At 42.6% G+C, this 19,582-nt stretch overlaps 1 protein-coding gene across 2 annotated transcripts; it reads right to left on the reverse strand.

Moving 5' to 3' along the window:
- Nucleotides 1-10,061: 10,061 nt before the first annotated feature.
- Nucleotides 10,062-17,195, reverse strand: LOC128454977 (annexin A13). 2 transcript variants are annotated; one of them, XM_053438596.1, is made up of 11 exons: nt 17,035-17,195; nt 16,300-16,375; nt 15,276-15,370; nt 15,020-15,187; nt 14,347-14,380; nt 13,779-13,858; nt 13,270-13,338; nt 12,126-12,227; nt 11,948-12,023; nt 11,744-11,856; nt 10,062-11,284 (listed from the first exon to the last, which is right to left on the reverse strand). In XM_053438596.1, the coding sequence occupies exons 1-11, from the start codon at nt 17,047-17,049 to the stop codon at nt 11,165-11,167; spliced, it is 948 nt and encodes a 315-aa protein (XP_053294571.1). In that variant the 5' UTR covers nt 17,050-17,195; the 3' UTR covers nt 10,062-11,164. The 2 variants fall into 2 exon arrangements, with proteins under 2 accessions (XP_053294571.1, XP_053294570.1); XM_053438595.1 differs by having other exon boundaries at nt 15,020-15,190.
- Between the last annotated feature and the right edge of the window lie 2,387 nt (nt 17,196-19,582).

The following is a 19,582-nucleotide window of genomic DNA, read 5'->3' on the forward strand; positions in this document are numbered from 1 at the left end:
ACGCAGACAAAGGACTATTGTACTGTAAACATATACGTTCACATACCGTGCCCACACACACTTGAGCGAGAGAGAGAGAGAGAGAGAGAGAGAGAGAGAGAGAGAGAGAGAGAGAGAGAGAGAGAGAGAGAGAGAGAGAGACAGAGAGAGAGAGAGAGAAAGAGAGAGAGAGAGAAAGAAAAACAAACCTAACTTTGACCTGAACCTAACCCTTTCACTATAATAAACCTAACCTTAACTTAACACAACCTTAAGATGTACGGTTATCATTTACATTATGGGAACTTGATTTTTGTCCCCATAACAAAGACAAGTTCACATAATGTGACTGTGTAAACAGATTTAAGTCCCCACAAAATAAGTAATACCTGGACCACACAAACACACACTATAAACTTATATGGACAATAATCTTCAGCCAAGTGTAGAAAATGCATTCGAAAAGCAACAATAAGAATTAAGTGGGGACAGAGATTTCCTTTCCTTTGTGGTAAGTAAATAGAGTATATATTTGTAAAAAATCGTATCAAATATGTTTAAAAAAACATAATGAAATGAATGTGGTCGAAGCTACTGAAGGTAACCATCATTATGAAAAGTAGAGATGGACATTGATGGCTCCAAGAAGTCCTGACTTTAGACTTTGTGCCTCTGGACTGTTTGTCTACTTACTTTCTAAGCACCCAGTTAATAACAGTAGCTACATGCAGTATCAGTGTTTGTGTGTGCATGTGTGTGCTCATCGCTGGTTCAGCCTTTCAACTGTTGCTTGAGAAAATCCCAAATTTGCAAATCAACCACGTTGACTGTTTGTAAGCGTTTCTGAGTGATTTATAACAAACTAGTGCCAGAGGCAGGATGATTTATGCAGCTCTTGCATATATTTAGTGTGTGTGAGGTAGAGTTTGTCATGAAGAGAAGGGGGCAAATGTTTAAAATGCTTCTCATGTGGGGTGCAGCTGTAATTAGAGCCATGTGGGATCAGAGAGGGGAAATGAGAGTGGTAATAAACTGTTAAAAAGTTTACGTTTTTACAGGGGAAGGCAGTTTTGGCTCCAATTTTCCGAATATTACAGAGTTTGTATTTTAAGAGTACTCTACCACTGTAATTCAGAACTACTGAAGGGGCCCAAGCTTTGATGCCATTTAAAGCCGTATTTTGATTCTGCAGAACTTGATAAAAAGCCTCAGGGCCGATCCTGTCATCTAAATGGATGGCAAAAGAAAAGAGAGTTGGAAATAAAGCAACCTTTACCCCTTTGAGCTAAACCTCTAGAATTCCATTTTGACACGTGGAGCAAGTCATGAGTTTCTGTGTGACCTGTTGGAGTGTGAGAATGAAAATAACGGTAAAGGTCCAAATATCCATCATGAGCGCAACTTCAGTAGGAATGGAGTGACTCCACAGAGTGGTATGTCCGGCCGGGAAAGCTACGGGTTAATTTAAGACTAGGAGGAAAACCTGTTGCCAATTAGGAACAGTGAGCGCCATATGTGGGCTATAGACGGAGCTATCTCCAGAAGGGGCAAAGGGGGCAGAAACCACGGAGCGCGCAATGGAGACAAGCTGAACGTCTGTGCATCCACTTCTTCAGGTTCACCACAGATTCACGCGGATGGACAAATCGTTTGAGGATATTATTTATCTTGAAGAGATGATCAAACAAAGTCTGCGGGGCTGATGCGCAACAGTGCCATCATCTACTCTGTTTCCAGTGTTACCTTTCGGCATCGCATCATGGCCCGTATCTCGACCATATTTGTACTCTTTGTCACAGCCATAGTCGGCCCAGGGAGTGTTGCTGAGATCTGCAGAGGGGCGCACTGTTTCTCAGGGCAGGACTGGAGCAGATCGTGCGTCGGAGCGCACTGCCAGGGGCGCACGGAGGCTTCTGCGCCCCGACGGCAGTTCCATCACTCTGCACAATCCACACAAGGACAAGTCTACCCGAGTCACCAGCGGGACGCTCATTTCAGCCACCACCAGGCTCAGAGCGCGCCCTTGGCGCCGTACATCATCCACCCGCAGCAGGGAGGCTTTGCGCAGCAGACGGGCACAGATGGCACCAGGAGGACGAACCCGAGGACCGTCACAGCCGAGGTGTTTCACCCTGGCTGCGCCGGCGGGTCCTGTCCCACTAGTGTCTCTCATCATCAAACCAACGACGACAGCACAACGCGGGAGTGCAAAGGGATCGGATGTAAGCTGCCGCTCAGGATGCGCCAGAAACCCAGGGCTTGCGCTGGAGACGGTTGCAGTTCCTTCGGAGGAGACGACGGGAGAGGGGGCTCCTCTCCGGTTCATGTGACGGACAGAGCTGCACAGTTTCTGGATGAGCTTCCAGACCTTGGGTCGGAGCGTGGAGCGTGGATACAGCTGTCATGCGACATGAAACCAGGTCAGTTTCAGCCTGAGTCATTGCCCACAAAATACAAAGAGAGACGCTCTTCTTATTCAAAGCACAGCCTTTGCTGTGAGGACATGATTATCAGTTGAAATGCTATGTTACAGTTTTCTTTCTTTGCTGAAGGAACGAACGAGGTTCCCTCAGAGGACGCTCTTGTGCTGCAGCTGCAGTTGTCGAAGAACCAAGATAAGCTGGTTGAGGCTCTCAGGGGCCAGCAGGACGAGGTCAGGGAGCTGCAGAGGCTCATGAGTGAGCAGCAGGGGGCGCTGGTCAACCAGCAGAGAGAGATACTGGATCAACAGAGGAGGATGTACGAACAGATGGAACAAGTAAGGCTGCTGCGACTGATGACCAGAGAGATGTTCATTTTGATGTTTGTGGTTTCCTTGTTGGACGGTGGTGAGATGGACAAGTGTAATTGAGACGAATGTAAAACAATATTTTGTCAAATGAAACACATACTTCCCTGTGGAGTTTGTGAATGTTCTGTGTAAATGAGAACACAAGAAGTAGAAAAAAACACAAATTGGCTAGTTCAGTTTATATATTCCTGGGTTATGGATTGTAATAGTCCAAATTCGTAATAAATTTGATTGATTGATATTCAATTCTCTACATCCAGGTGAAAGCCCAGTACAACATATTGATGGACGGCATCAAACAAACGTCTTTCCAGAACCTGCAGGGGGACGTGGACAATCCCACGGAAACGTTGAATGGGCCGGCTGGAGCCCACCAAGCACAGCAGGCTCTCTCTTTTCACAAGGTGGACATGGAGGCCAGCGTGATGGAGGTGAGCTGCACGTTGAAGCAGGAGGGAAAAAAGAATAACAACCGAAAGAGCTAAATATGATACTTGACTTAAAAACACAGTATTTACATTCAATCTACAGATATACTGCAAATTCAGATAACATTTGTTGACCTGTTTAATCACAGTTTAACTAAATCTAATTTAATTTAATGTAAACTTTGTCTCCTCTTGCGTGTATTGTATGGATACTACCAGTAAATCAGATCTCAATGTAACATTTGGTTAACTTCCACTTAACCTTTATTTATATGATGTACAGACATGACTGTTGATGTTCAGTTTATCTCTGATCATCACATGCACGTGAACAAATGTTTGATGCCATCAGGTTGGTCCTTCTACGTTGGGCTGTGGCAGGTGCGGCCCTGAGGAGTACTGCGGGTTCAGCAGCGGTCATCCCCGCTGTGAGAGGTGCACCATCTGCCCAGCCGGCTTCTTCCTGGTCGCTCAGTGTTCAGTCCATGCAGACAGAATCTGTCAGGTTAGCACTATGCTGTCTTTTTAAAGGGCAAGAAAATCAAAACAAAGAGCAGAAAGACGCTATAGTCTCTAACACCCAACAAAACTCTGCTTTTCAAGTGACCCTTTTCATACTCAATAAATAAATAATTTATCAATCTTTACAGGACAGAGACGAATGCCTTGAAATATCCAATCTGTGTGGAGATCAACAGAAGTGTCTCAACACACCAGGTAACTGTAAAATACCAAAGCCACGGCCACTTGATGATTGATGATTCATATGAAGAGGTAATGCCAAACATTGGAGGAAGCTGCAAAGCAACATGTCGTTTTTCTCTGCTGTTGTATCACCAGGTGGATTCAGGTGCCACGGCATGACAGAGCGAGAAGCCAACTCAGGAATGTGTGGCCACGGCTACTTCTTCAACTCGGACATGGATGAATGTCAAGCCTGTAACGAGTGTGATGGAGAACCTGTAACTACACCCTGTACCTTCGTCACAGACGCAACCTGCTCTGGTCCCGCCGTCAGTGACAGCGCCCTCTCCATGTCGTGGAACGGAGAGGTGAGTCTGCAGGGGCCGAAGGGCCACATCCTGGCTCATGCCGTTCACGGTGTGCAGCTCCACATTCAAGGACGAGGTGACGCCGGTCTGGTGTCCGCCGAGGACGGGCGTCTGGTGCTCAGGCAGCACGGTCTGGTCTGGCTGGATGAGAATCTCTCGGTGAGCCACGGCTGCCGCAGCTTCATCCAGGTGTGCTTGCGTTTGAATAACACGGATGGCTCTGAAAGTAAGGACCTCAGTGGCATCAGGCTGGAGCAGCGGGAGACCAGGTCACTCCAGAGCGTGAGCATCAGTGGGGTAGCAGAGGTCGCCCCGGGTCACATCATCTCCCTCTTCCTCCGGAGTGCCAGCGAGCACTGCAACCAAAGCCGAGAGGGTCTGCAGCTCTACGACTCCTCAGCAGCTCCTCTCAGCCTCCTGTGGCTCTCCCACGACACCGGGGCAGTCGCCATGACAGCAAAGGCAGTGGTGTCCGCCCACTATCACACAAACTATCGGCCAGTCTTCCGCACTTCCTCCACGTCAGATGCCTATGTAGTGGGGCTGACACATGACGGCCGTGGGATCCGTTTTACTGAAGGCGGCACAGTGCGATTTGTCTTCCAACAGGCCTTGTACTCCATGGGTCAGGCCTGTGTGAGCGAAGGCTTCCAGCTGTTGGCATACCTCAGCCATAATGGAACCGGCTCAGAGCTGTGCCGTAGCTTCAAACCAGGTGTCCACTACCGGGATACGTCCATATCTATGTCTGGAGCGACCATTGTCGGTGCCGGGGACACACTGGGCTTTGAGATCCTCTCTCCTGCTCAGTGTAACGTTCGTTTCTTTGGCGACGGGACGGGCATCAGCACCCTCAGTTTGGTTTGGGTCCCTGCGGCCATTTCCTCCTCTCTGTCTGCCTCTGTGGCTCAAACCGGCCTTCCCTCAGGAGCTGTCCGAAACAAGCCGCTGTTCTTCCGTCAGACCAGTGTTCGGGTGTCCCAGATGGGGCTGCTGGGGAAGGGCTCCACAGAACAGAAACGAGATTTTGTCTTCAGGGAGAGCGGCACGGCCAGCATAGCTCTGGATCTCAAACTCATTCACTCCTGCAACTTGGTTAAAGTTACTCTGCTCAGGCGAAGTGTTCCGGAGGGGTCCGGAGGAGGCAGGGAGGCAGAGGCAGCACGGCCCGTCACCCTGGCCCAGCAGGTGGAGGGCCAGATGGCAGAGGGAAGCCAGTGGGCCGGGGTGAGCCTGCGGGCGTCCTTCCAGGTCTACAACGGCACAGCGGTGTTCTTCACTCTGGACTGTGTGCGTGGACGGGTCAACCAGATCAGTCACCAGACAGGAAGTGGAGTATCAGTCCTCTGGGTGAAAGCATGATGAAAGAAAGACAACGCTCGGCTGTGTGGTTTATGTTACATGGTTTCTGGCTAATACAGTTATTTGTTTTCTTGCTAAGAGTAAGAGAAGATTGACACCACTCCTCTTTCCCTCTATTAAATAGAAAGCTACAATGACCAGGCAGTTACATTAAATTACATGTGATATAGCTGATGCTTACTTTTATCCAAGGCGACTTCCAATCTTCCAGGGCTACGCTAACTGGTGATTAATGATCCACTCATTGTTCTAAGCTAAGTTAAGCTAAGCTAAGCTAATTGTCTGCTTAAAGGACAATTTAAGTTACATACTCATCTAACTTTGCAAAACTCTTCATAAGAGTATTCCCCAAATTTCGTACTACTTCTTTGAGCTTTATTATTTTGTAGTAGTAGACAGCAGCTAAATTGTCAGTTTTTTTAAATTGGTGTTTAAAAAACTCCAATGCAGATGTCTATTTAAAAAAAGAAGCATTAGGCATAATTCCTTGTATTTATATAATGTGAGCATAGTACTGTGTAATGATCTCTACAGAGGTATAAATAATGGCTTTAAGCACAAATATCATTTAGGACACAGCTCTGGAAACCTCTCATGCAGCTCCCGGATATTTTGTTCATGTTCAGGAATTCCACGTGTTGTATTGTCTGTCTTTTATTTATGTAATTCAGTTAGCCTGTTGACGCAAGTGGACCTTCAGATCCTTGTCACTGTGACTGCCGCATTTTGTGCTGTCATCTATAGTGGTCGGTTGGTGCTGGTTTCAGTCAGGACTGTTCTTTAAATGCATGTGTTTCATGTTAGCCGCCATTTTCTGATGTGAATATCAACTGCATGCCTTGTTTAATGACCTCTCTCTGCATATTATGGACTAAAAGAGAGTCATGTGTATCTCTGAGGCCATTGCTGACATTAAACTGTCCTGCAGAGACAACAGGATATTTCAGCTATTAATACATTAGGGTATAGTTACTGTTTACTCAAACTAAACTGCAACAAAGTGTATATTTTATGTTTTAGAGTAAAGCCAATAAAAACATTTGTTTTACCATTTTTTATTTTTATTTTTTACTGTATCTAAGGACTCATGATCAATGTGGTCAGTTAAATCCCAACTTACGTCTGGTAAGGTCTTACAAATAAATTGAACTTCTCAGTAACAAAACAAACCAATAATTATTTTACTACTATCAGGGTTTTTACCTCTTACAGCTTTCCTGGGTCTGGTTATAGTTTATTGTTTTGCGGCTATTGTTAGTAACAGTAATAACTGTTTGAGATTGCTGTTGAAGTTAGATTCCTGAGATACTTGAGTGTCTTTAATAATTTTTATGAGTCTTCAGTCAGGAACACACATGCTTTCAACTACGGATTTGCCTGCACATACCAGCTGCCTTGAGTGTCCTTTGTCCATTTGGAGCGTTAGTTGTGCACATCCTCAGAAATCAGTACCATCCGAGATGTAATATGGTGAACACCAGAAGGGGCAGTGTAGAGGCATTATGGAGATATGACAGAGTAGACAGTGGTGTGTCAGCAGCGTTGACTGTAAATAAAGATGGAAAACATGTGTCCACTCGCTCCCACTATTCAGAAATGAAGAGAAATATTAAATATGAATCCCGCCATCTTGCGCATTTGGAGTCTGAGCACTATGGCGATTGGGTGATCGTGGTGTGCTAGTGAGGTCCTGCTGATACACGAGTTAGTCTCAGCTGTCAATCATGTATTTGTACCTTGTTTTTATAGCATCAAATAACTCCTCATGCAGTCACGCTATGTTTATATGGTAGTTTTAGTTTTTTATGGTTGGAGCCCCCTGGAGCGCACAGTAATGTATAACATCGGGAAATGTACATTTCCTATACCATGGAATGTCTAGCGGCCCGTAGTTTAAAAGCGAGTATATGTACAACCCCAGGTAGCTAAGCATCTGCTATTATCACGTTTTAATATCATTCACCAGCACTAGCATTTAAAATTATTATTAGGACGAAGCTAGTACTCACATGTGTGTTTTTGTAGTGGCAGCCATTAACATGTTTCATCTGAAAGTCTGAGGAAACTGGTAATCTTGTGTGCAATAATCCTTTAATGAGCTTTTCCCTACATGCTTCTCTCAGATGTGGATACTCAACTGATGTTTGCTCTTGGCAGATGCGGCCAGGTGTTTCCCATTACATGGAAAAAAGGAGAGGTCCTTTATCATGAATTTAAACAGTCAAAATTATATTAGCTGGGTAGTTAACCTCCTGATGGCCTTCCTACGCACTTCCACCAGAAACCCTCTCATTCTGTGTTTTGGCACAAGATCAAAAAGCAAACTGCGAGTTTCGGCATATGTTCTATGAAAACCAGTAGACCAGCTAATGTTATTATTTCAGCCTTTGAAGTCATGACCTCCAGGTTAGTGTGTGCGATATATTATTCAATACATCCAGATTTTTAGCAGATTAGGGCCATTAATATGCAGGTTCATGTCCTGAAGGGGCTTGCATGGAGTGTCAGGGATCAAAAGAGTGCCGACATGACAGTTTCCCACTCCAGTCAACCAACTCCCTCAAGTTCAGACCGTTGCTATGAATAAAGAACTTGCAGCAGAATTTATGTCTTAAGCCTTAATCTTTTGTACGATCTGTATCAAAAACCAGACAGAACTACACAGAAGACCAAAGACCAACCCCTACCTGATTTGACAGGAGAGAACAGAGAGAAATCTTATCTTGAGACAAACTGAAACCACCACCAGGTTGACGGCTGCGTGGCTGGCTGAGTTATGGTGGATGATAAATGCTTGAGGAAAAGGTCCAAGCCCCACAGTGTAGAAAGAGGAGCTCCATCTGTTTGGCCCAGCACATCTACATGTGGGTAATAGAGTGCAGATGGAGGGGGAGACAAACACACTGCATGAATATGCTGAGATGGTATGTATGGGTGTTTGTATGTTGAATATGAAGACATGTCCCCTGATTAGAGACATCATCTTGTGGCTTTCAGAATAAAATTTTGTATCCACTGTCAATTTCCATAGCCTCTAAAGTACAACAGAAGCAGGGTCCAGGCCCCACCTGCGCCCCCTGGCCCAGGCCCTGGATCCACATGTGAAAAGAACTGAAATTTAATGCAGTAAAAGTAAAAAAAATTAAGATTGACAATTAATTCACAGACTGTGAAGTCATGTTGATTTGGGGACCCAGCAACACTTTTCAGCGAGGGAGGAGGGTCAGAAAAGGGGAAAGGTTATAGGTAGTCTGAATTCTTTGGGAGGGCAGGGAGTGTTTTCTTTTCCAAAAGCTACAATATGTTCAGACAAATGTTTCTCAGATGTGTCTCTCACCCCTCACACGTGTGTGTTCAAACACTGAATGAAACTGAACATCCACCTTTGTCTTATCTCTTAGATCTGGATTTATATTTGGATGTGAACCAAATTTAAGACACTTGTAATCTTTACAATAATCTATATATATATATACAATACAGCCCCCTAAACAATGTCTGATTTATTTGATTAAAATCCATGAATTATTATTCACTGAGAATCAACAGAAATTAAAAAAAACGCTCTGTTTCGTTACATTAAAGAAAGTGAAAAACAAGTTCCTTGATTTGCTTCCTGCACCAGATCTACACCAAAATGTCATTGGTTCTTGCCTGATCCATACCAAATCCTCCACCAAGTTTCATGGTAATCCATCCAGTAGTTTTTACGTAACATAACGTCCTTGTCAGAGGTATTTGAAGCACTAAAATACTTTTAAATAATACTTCGGATGGTTTGGGGTAGTATCTTTCAAAATAGGCCACACATGTACACTGATCATCACCAGCATTTAAAAAAAAGCTCATGTTGCAGCTTATAGGTGTATTAAGAGGCATGACAGAGAGGCAGACATGATGCCAGAGTCTGAGTGGAGCGTGAGGTGGATGGTGAACTGGGCTACATATGGTGCACAGACTGCATATACAGGTAGCAGGAATGTGCAGGAGGCCATTGGCCTTGGTCATGGAGCCGGGCTACCTCACAGTCAGGGTCGCAGAAATAGAGAAAGATGGAGATGGAGGATTGGAGACGAAGAAAGGAAGGAGAGTAGGGAGCTAGAAGGAAAGCTAGAAAGTGTCTGCTTGAGCATCTGGAAGCAGTTCCCACTTGTTTTGAACTTTTCTTTCCCTCTATCTGTCTTCAAGTCACCCAGAGGCATCGCTCGCTTTCTGTGCGTGGTAGAAAGTTCAAAATGTTTTGAGGCAGATTTAATATACAATTCTGTTGAGTTTTTAGTCACAATATATGATATATCTATATATACAATTTTACTGTACCCCCGTCCTTTGATTTCACTATGACTCTGATCAAGTACCGTTTTTTTTTTCTCTTAAAAAGCAGCAAATAATATTACAGGTCGTACAACACTGCCCCCTATAGGAAATAAAGAGAACAACACAGTGACATTTGGTAAAGCTAAAATGTATTATCACTACACACATATTTTCTTGCCATTAAAACAGGTTAATAATTGATACCTTCTCATACGTCAATGCATTAATTTATTAATATGATAACACAACAGTATATTTTAGTCTTTTTATATTACAGCAAATGACATTCATTCAGATAGACTACATGGATACAGACAGCGCGAGTACTGTGATTGTAAACTCAAAGGGTTAATTCATATCTTGTTAATTAATTTTGAAAGCACAATGATCTCATAAGAGTTTACTGGCATATGATGGAAACTTATAGTGTATTTAATGACAACAGGAAAAAGGCAACAATTTAATAATGAGTACAAATGTGAGAAGAAGGCAGTTTGTGAGCTGTGATTAAAAAGAAGACTACAAATGGTTAAAACCCCACCAAGCCTTTGGGGATGTGACTACAAAAAACTCACTATATATCTAAAGCATTCAGGCTTCGGGTAACGTCCTCATCTATTATCGTCTTGTGTTTTCAGATGTCAGAGAATGTGATAATTCGGCACTTGAGTGTTGAGTGTTGCAGCAGAAAGGAAATTGCATGACTATAAAGGCATCTTTGAGGCAAATAGAAGTGAAGTGGACTATAAGGATGGCAGAGATGAGTAAAGTGACAAATATAAAGTAAGAAGCTTCAGCACCGGCCTCTCTATGTTTGGTGCTTGGGCGCTGACATACAAAGAGAGCGTAAAGCTGCTAAATGTGAATAAATGACGTTGATTTTAATAAATACAAGAATGTGGTTTCGGCTGCACAAGTTATATATAAATTACACAAACATTCATTGCACTTCTCTTGTATACTGGATTATATCAGTAAGGAATTTCACAGAGTGTGGTGGTCTTAGCATGTCCAACACTGCATGATACAATGATGAGTTGGTTTTGGGGCCATGCTGCAAAGACAACTGACTCTAAAACTGAAGAGAGAGAAGAAAACAGCCGTGAGAAGATAGATAGAAAGAAAGAAGTCCACAAAGTGATTGAGTGAATCAAGTGGAAGAAAGAGGAGTGAGAAGAAAGTGGAAGTAGACACAGAGGTTAAACCAGGCGTGTACGGGGGTCGGTGGGAGGAGTTTAGTGCAGCATCTCAATGAGGAGGCGTTTGAAATCTCCACCACACTCTGAATCCAGGGCGTCTTTCAGGGTCTCGTCATACTTCTCCAGGTACATGTCCTTCACTGTCTCCAGGTCGATCTGTGGGTTAACACAACACAACACTGCTGTCACCACAAACACCCTGTCTTCGTCCATTTATGTCTTTGATCTGATTCTTTACCATTACTTTCAGTTTCGGAGCACATATCTTTTAAAATGATGGTAGGAAACAATAAATCATAACATACTCTATGTCAACGTTTAAGCAACTGTTGACTGATAAAACTCCCTCAACATGTTTTCCATTCCCTATCCGCCCATGTTTAGTAACATAACCTAGAAGATTCAGGGTTTTTACCTGCTTGTGACACGTTGTTTTCTTCCAACTATATAACGGAGGAGTTTGCGGAACTCCATCGGTGGGACATGAACAATCTGTGACTACCAGCTTGTTTACTTTCATGCTGTAACATTAGTTACTCATTTGGAAACATTATGAATACTGAGTGGATCCTCAGTTCGATTAGACATTCGGCGACACAGCAGTACAACACTTGCCTCAGAACGGCCGACAATGATGCGAATGAGTGTGTCCTCATCAGTGCCGAGTCCCTTCATGGCAGCATTTAGGCGTCGGGCAAAATACAGCTGTGGGTTCTTGGCACACCTCACTGTCAACCACACACACACAGCGGCAGATTGTGTTATTACAAGAATTAATAACTGGTTTTGCTATGGCTTGTAATTTTGTCCAAAACATACCCAATGTGATGTAGCATTCCTTGAGGGTCCCTGTGGCCTCGGAGTCAATGGTGTCCAAAATGTCTGTCCCCGAAAGCTGAAACAATGAAAATATATCACATTAAAAACATTATAAAAAAATAAATTAAAAAAAAGATAGTGCAAAAGCAGCCTTCTCTTGATAGAGGTCAATACTCACAGACTCATAGAACTTAAACATGGCCTGAAGCTGAATGTAGTTCCTGTGAGTCAGGATGAAGGTAAAAGTAGACTCGTCAGTGCCAAACCTTCCTTCTCCAGCCTGTCGTGAAAACAAACAGGAATATGAATGAATGCATCTATATGTTCTTAATTGTAGACGTGTCACTTTAATTAAAATCCTTAACATTACCAGTTAAACCTATGATAATATAACTTCCTACATAAGATAAGGGGCATTGAGCTAAATTGATTTAATATATTATGTTTTTAATCACAAATAAAGTATAAACAACATAGACAAATAAATGTATTAAACAACAAAAAATATTCAAATTAAGCCTCCCTCAAGATATATATATATATAAAAAAACATTCACCTATGTAGTCCTCGAAAATTGTTTTGAAAATCACTCTTTTAAATATTAAAAGAGCAAAGAATAAAAGATACACATTTTTCAATTCATATTAATCTTGAAGTTCGGAGGTCACATTTAATCCTGCGAGTGTTCAACACTCCAGTTCAGAAGCTGGTGGTAATGGACCTAAAAGTAGTTTTTGGCCAACCACCACAAAAGAACGGCTGTAGACATTTTTTCAGGGCAGCCATTTTGATGGAGTTAAACACAGGTGTCAGTGATGACAGTAATCAGGGTTCCATGTGATTAGTAACACCTGTGTTTAGTTCATCTCAAAATGGCTGCTGTGAAAAACGTCTCCAGCTATTAAATGTCCTGTTAAAGTTCTTCCAGAGGCAGGTGGGCTGACCAGAAAAAACACTTTGACTCATACAACTGTTGCGGCTGAAAATATTTGTTAATAACGTCAGTTTAACAGAGTGAATGACCCACTCAGAGAGAAGCACACCATGTAGTATTATCCCTGCACGTATTTTTATATTATTGCTGCCCTACATTTCCACACAGCGTTCACAGCCCTGTGCAGTAATATAAGCCACATCACCACAAGAACAAGCTTGGATTCATTCACGCCTCCACAAGAGATTTAAAAGTCACCCTGGGCTCACAGGCTCTGACATTCAAATCCAGGATCGCATTACCTTGCAAACGCCGGTGTGATTGAAAAAGGCAAATGCTAAACCAGGGCTTTAATTTGTCAGCACAGATTGAACGTGAGAACTTTACCTCGATCAAAGACGTGGCATCCTGTTCGGCTAAATCCTCGTCCACCTCATAGCCTTCATCCCTGCTCGCCTGCGCAGAAGAAGGGGGACATTGGGAGGGAGGGAGGGAGGAAGAGGATGGAAGTGCAGGTAGAGAGAATGTGAAGGTCAAAGAGATAGATTACAAAAATAATCGCAGGATTTAAATGGGATAACAATCATCTGCTCCACATGAATGGGAAGTATTCGAAGGCCGTTAAGGCGGCAGCTCTTTGGATAGAAGTCATGCTGTGTTTGTCTTCTCTTCCAGCAGGAAGGAAAAGAGAGGGGAAGCAGAGGAGGGTGGGAGCGCTGGATGGCACGTTGGCCAAAGCAGCGCCAAACAATTATGTGATGTGTATTGAATGTCCCAGTGGGCGAATCCCAGCATGAAAACGACGAGAATTACAGTAGAGCTACAACTGCTCTCTTGTAACAAGCCATAGAAATCCTATGAGTATGTTTCTTGTTTAAATTTAAGGAGCAGTTTACCTGCAGCAGTGACATCAACAGGTTCCTCACATCTCCACTGGTATCATCCTCGATGTCTGCCTCCAGGTCCCGCTCTTGCACTGCGCAGTACAACCAGAAATCCGGTTAAAGTCGTTTGTGATGTTTTGTACCAAGTGAACATTATTTGTGGCCAGAAAAAGAAAACACAAACTCAAAGCTTGAATCTTTAACATTATATAAACCATGTTCTATATTTGTTCATCATAGGCCACACAGAATATACATGGCAAGTTATAAAACTAAATTAAACCATAAGAAACTATTAAATTAATCCGATTTTAGGCCAACTATCCTACTCTACAAAATGATACCAGATGAAACTTGTTTTTTTTATTTATTAATTCAGTAAACCCTTTTTGCTTTGCAGTTTAAACATCTTGCCACAAGGGAGTGCTGCAGCCTTTCAGCAGTATTCCCAAAAGGGATACGCCCAAACATAAAGGAAAAAAAATAGTCCAAGTTCCGTAGGTTCCATAACCACAGTTTCCAATGTGAGAGGAACATCTAAATGATGAACAAGCATGCGTCAGCGTGGATTAAGACTCACCCTGGGCATACGCCTCCTTGTAGCTCATGATGTCCTGTGGGGAAAAGGAAGATGAGATCAGCTACTTCCAGTAAAGTTACTTATATTTTTGATATTAGAAATGGAAACGTGACCATTTGTAGTTTTAGAATGTTCAGCTCGTGGTAACAAATCCACAGAGAATTCTAACACCTTTTTGTTCAATGTTTGGTTTCGATGGCCAAATATTTCGTCGTAACTGATCTTATCTATTAACTTAATTTTCTGTAGTTAAACCTCGGATAATCAACTGTGACAGACAAAGCTGGTGAAAATACTGAAGCAGCTCAGGATCTAAATGCTGCTTCTCATCCTTTATGAGCAGCCAGTAAAACATTCACATTAATGCAGGATTAACATCTGTTTAACATCAGGAACATGAACAAAGGTGGATTAAAAGAAGTGCTAGAGAAGAAGTCATCACACAGGAATGATAACAGGATCTATAACAAGGAAGTGGTTTATCTGATATTGTTAAAGCCAGTGCACACCCACACCGGTGTTTTCACGTCCCTCAGCTGGTGGAGGCAACAGAAGTGAAACCACCTGAGTGGGAGACCTGTGGGTGTGTAGGGGGCTTGGATGAGTTTATCACAGTTTAACTGATGAAAATAGCAACACATTGCACAGCCAACAGTACCACATACTGACAAACCTCATTGGTGGCCGTGCACAGGATTTCTACCAGCACGGCTTCATCCGTACCCGCCCCCTTCATGGCCTTCCTCAGCTCCCTGGCAAAGTAAATGTGAGGAGGCTCCAACATGGCGACGATGGCCTTCTCAAGACTGCCTGTCAGCTCCTTCTTCAGCACCTCCTCCAGCTCCTGAGCCAACACAGAGGTGGACACTAAGACAACATGCCGCATGCTGCCACGTGTGCAGGGAGGAGAGCGAGGTAGCTATACTTACGTCATCATACTTTTCAAAGTAGGCCTGTTTGATCTCCACACGCTGAGCTGCAGAGCGATAGGCCAGGATTTGGATGATGGCTTCTTCATCAGTGCCTGGAGAGGAGACACCATGAGGGTGGACATCAGAATCATTCAAACACAATAACAATGCTCAACCATTATATCAATATCACAGTAGTACCAGCCATCTAAAGAGCATTCTACAAATCCTGTGACTAAACCTACACAGGGCTTTTATTAAATTGGATGAGAGAAATAGTCAGAAATATATTGGACTACATTTTTACATTTATGTATTGATTTTTTTAATGTTAGCCTACATTTACAATAAAACATCTACCATTATCTATACCATTTATTCTCTTTAGAATTGTGTGTGTGGTGGTGGTGGTGTTGGGGGGGGGGGGGGGGGGGGGGGGGGCGGAACAACAATTTAGACTCTTCAGTTACCCAAACCTGAATTTACATGGTCTTTGGACTGAGGGGGGAAGCCCACGCAGACACGGGGAGAACATGCAAACTCCACAGAAAGACCCGGGTTGCACCAGGATTCAAACCAAGATTCAAACCTGGGGAATGTTCTTGCTGTGAGGAGACGGTGCTAACCACCACGCAACAATAAAACCACTAGATGGAGAATGATCGTGTTACATGCAGTAATATGATAAAGCCTAATCCTTTCAATCTGGAGGATAACTCAGACTGTGAGCTGCTCCGGAGAATCAGGATTTATCTTCTCATATCAGTGGAAATTTTCACTCTCATCAAAATATGTTCAATTTCGATGACCAATTTCGGTAGACTGCGGCACTAAGACAAATCAACCTAGCTTTAATATCAGTGAGATGACTCTTTATTAAGTAAATGTGAACGACTGCATTAATAGACATCACTTATTGTGATCGGGGGGGGCAACTGGTTGCCTTTAAGCGAATAGAAAAAGAGGAGAAAGATGATGTGACTGAAGAAAAAGAGAATATTTCACAATGACTGACAGAGGAATGAGTCGACCATGCACCTACCAAAACCTTTACAAGCTTGTCTGATCGCCTTGATATCAGCTGTGACATCAAAGTCCTCAAAGGGGACGATGGTGGGCTGGGGAAATAAAAAGTGACAGGATCATTCATATAATGTGAGAAGTTATCTATTATTCAAAGCAGCTAAATCTAAAATACTCAAAGTAATGCAGAATAAAAGTGTTAGCAACTGGGGACTGGAAGAAAATTTTGTATATATTCTCCTGTAGGAAAAGGGTGCAGCCTGAGTGTCTGCTGAGTCATGGGGCAGCAGCAGCAGCAGCAGCACCAGCAGCAGCCTCCTCCTCCTCCTCCTCTCATCACCCACCCTTCATTTAACACAATGCGGCCTTATTGATCAGCACTTCTGGGAAATTCCTCCCTGCTGCTGCTGCTGCTGCCTCATCGGCCTGACATGAGGGAACCCTCCCTCAGCTCCAGTTAACTGCGCCACTTCTGTTCCCTGTACAAACAGATCACACAATGACTCTGCAGGATGTATGTACACAGTGTTAGTTTACACTGGGTGTGTGGTGGATGTGGACTTTTAGTGACATTGCCCCTGTTGATTATGACATTTCTGATGTTGCATGAAAACTTACAGCACTGCTACAGTAGGCTACGTGAGAGGAATCGCACCCACCCCACATATGCAAAACAATTATACTCATTCAGAGTGAAATGTTGTTTGACCAGTAGAAGTTGGAATAAACAAATAAACAAACAAAGTTTCCTCACCTGAACGTTGCCCATGATGTTGCAGACTTCGGAGTTTGTCAGGTGAGACAGATGAACGCTGAGTGTTGAGTGTTTTGATGCCGTGCCGTGCCGTGCTGTGACTGCAGCTAATGTGTGCCTCCCGTGCTACGACTCAGCCCTGTCCGGTGCTGCAGCGATGACGTCACTGCTCCCCATTGCCCAAGCAGGATGGAGCTGGGAGCTGGAAGAGGCGGGGCTGCATATTTGTTTACACTAGCCGCTGTGATACTGATGATATCATTAGTGTAAGGATACATGTGACCGGTGGTTTAATCAAGCACTGAACTTCATTGGTTTACAACTTGATTAGATTACAATTTTAAGGTACTTCAAAACTATTTAAGTAGTTTAATTTACCTACTATCCTACTCTACTACTTTTTGATTGTGTTAATTTCTAATTAATTACGTTACTAATACAGAATTGCCTGGAGAACGAGCAACTCATTAAATGTAAAGCTTTGAAGTAGAACAGTAGATTCTAAAATAAGCTTTACCTGAAAAAAAAAAAAATCCTGCTTACAACTTGACGCATCAAAGTATGCTGGAGTACACTTTTCTACAAATATTTGTATCCTCCCACCCAAATATAATAATTAAAAGGGAGCCTGGAGTTACAACATATTTTTTAAATGTAGTAATATTTTTGTTTTTGTAGAATTACCTCAGTATTCCTCCACCAGTTGTACTGCTTGTGCCGTGGAGACACAGAGAGAAACAGGATGAGCTTGAATACAAAGTACATAAAGTTACAAAATGAAATGGCGTAATATAAAAAGTGTACTATATGTCGCTCTGACCTGGTAAAGTAGACGTCTAAATAAGATTATCTAGTAAAGTACCTGTAAATTATACTTAAACACAAGTATTGGATCTACATTCCATGACTGTTAAATACAAAATATGCCGTTCAGAGTTTGAATTGTTTAGGTTTACACATTTATCCTGTTTTCTAGTCGAGGACATTTTTTCAGCAATTTATACACGGTAGTGATTCTTCTCGTCCACTTGGTGGCAGTGTTGTTCAAGCTGCTTTGATATCAAGTACCTGTAATTTACAGTGTGTGAGGTTTTAAAATGAGATAATCTCTTATACCCTCTGATGAGTTGTGATGGGTTAATATTTGTGATGGTGTATGATTTTATGTAATTAAATGTTGTATCTAATCACAGTAATTATATGCATAAGAGGAGCAGTGCACCGTGTTTCCATTCAGATAGACACTTGTAAGTGATCAATATATGCAAATTACTACTGTAACGCTTAACTTTATGGTCCAGAAACAAACTGAGGGTCGAGTCAGTGTCGTTTGGGTTTTATAGAAATATTTAATTCAGAGTTGAGAACAGGGTATTTACTGTATGTACATGCAGCACATTACGAATGTACAGTATAAATACTCCCATGTGGATGCTACAACAGTTTGTAACGTTTTCCGAGTAACACTTTAAACACAGTATAACAAGCATGAAGTACACTAAGTGGGCAAGTTGCAACGTTTCTTTTCAAACAACCTTAAAACCGACTCATGGAAAAGCACCTTGTGAGAGTTTCGTCGGTGGGTCATGTTTATTTATCGAGCCTTTCACATTGTGGATGCTGTTCCTGAATGCCGGATGAGAGACAGCAAAACACGTCTCAGTCCAACTCGGGAAGCTCTTTCAGAAAAACACTTGATAGATATATGATGACATCTGACATCTATATTTGAAGTTATCCTCTGTGTTCTGTGTGCGACGGTTCTTTTATGCCTTCTGGTGAATCTAAGTGTATCATGGCCCCATGTATTTTCACTGTCATGCACACACTATACCACAATGACACAGAGCTGATTATTGTGTGTGACTTTTTTGCATCACAGGTGTCAGTGGTGGGTGTCTGATCACAGAACAGAAAGGATGACTCCTGTTGTTCTTGTCGTTACTTGTCTTGAAATGGTAAATTTGTCATTTTTCTGTCTGTGAGAAAGTGGCAAAACCATAATCTTTGGTCATGCATAGTTGTGGTTTTGGATACGTAAAGAGATTTTGAGGCAGGTGCATTCAAGTAAATGTAAAATGGGAAACTAAGCGACAGAAAATGATGCATTATTCACATCATCCACCACTGTAGTAAGGGTTGTGTTTGGTCCTTGAAAGACTCCGTCTTCTCTATGTGTGTGGATTCTACAGCCTGTAATGCAAAAGTGGGTTTTTGTTTATTTTCCCCTTTTTAAGAAGGGACATTTGGGGAAGAAATACAGAGCAGTAAACAGTAAATAAACAGAAGGGAGCGCCTCATAGATATTTCAGTACTACTCAAATGTATTTGAAAGCCATTTGAGATACGCGTGTAGATTATTGATAGCAATGCACATCATTCAGAAGCATCAGAGTGAGACAAATACCATAACACCTAAAGTTCTGCTGTTGTTTCTGAGAACAAGTTAACCAATAAACATTTAGTTATTTGGATGCTTGATAGTTTACCACATGCTATGGCTTTTGTTAGAAAAATACATCATTTATATTGAGTTTACCGAAACATA

Source organism: Pleuronectes platessa, chromosome 13 (assembly GCF_947347685.1).
Source record: "Pleuronectes platessa chromosome 13, fPlePla1.1, whole genome shotgun sequence".
Lineage (NCBI taxonomy): Eukaryota > Metazoa > Chordata > Actinopteri > Pleuronectiformes > Pleuronectidae > Pleuronectes > Pleuronectes platessa.

What these genes read in the sequence shown, in the direction of transcription:
- LOC128454977 (XM_053438595.1), bottom strand. An exon ending in CAAGGAGGCGTATGCCCAGG is followed by an intron (nt 13,859 to 14,346) that starts GTGAGTCTTAAT and finishes TGTACTGCGCAG; the next exon opens with TGCAAGAGCGGGACCTGGAG. An exon ending in GGAATGCTACATCACATTGG is followed by an intron (nt 11,857 to 11,947) that starts GTATGTTTTGGA and finishes TGTGGTTGACAG; the next exon opens with TGAGGTGTGCCAAGAACCCA.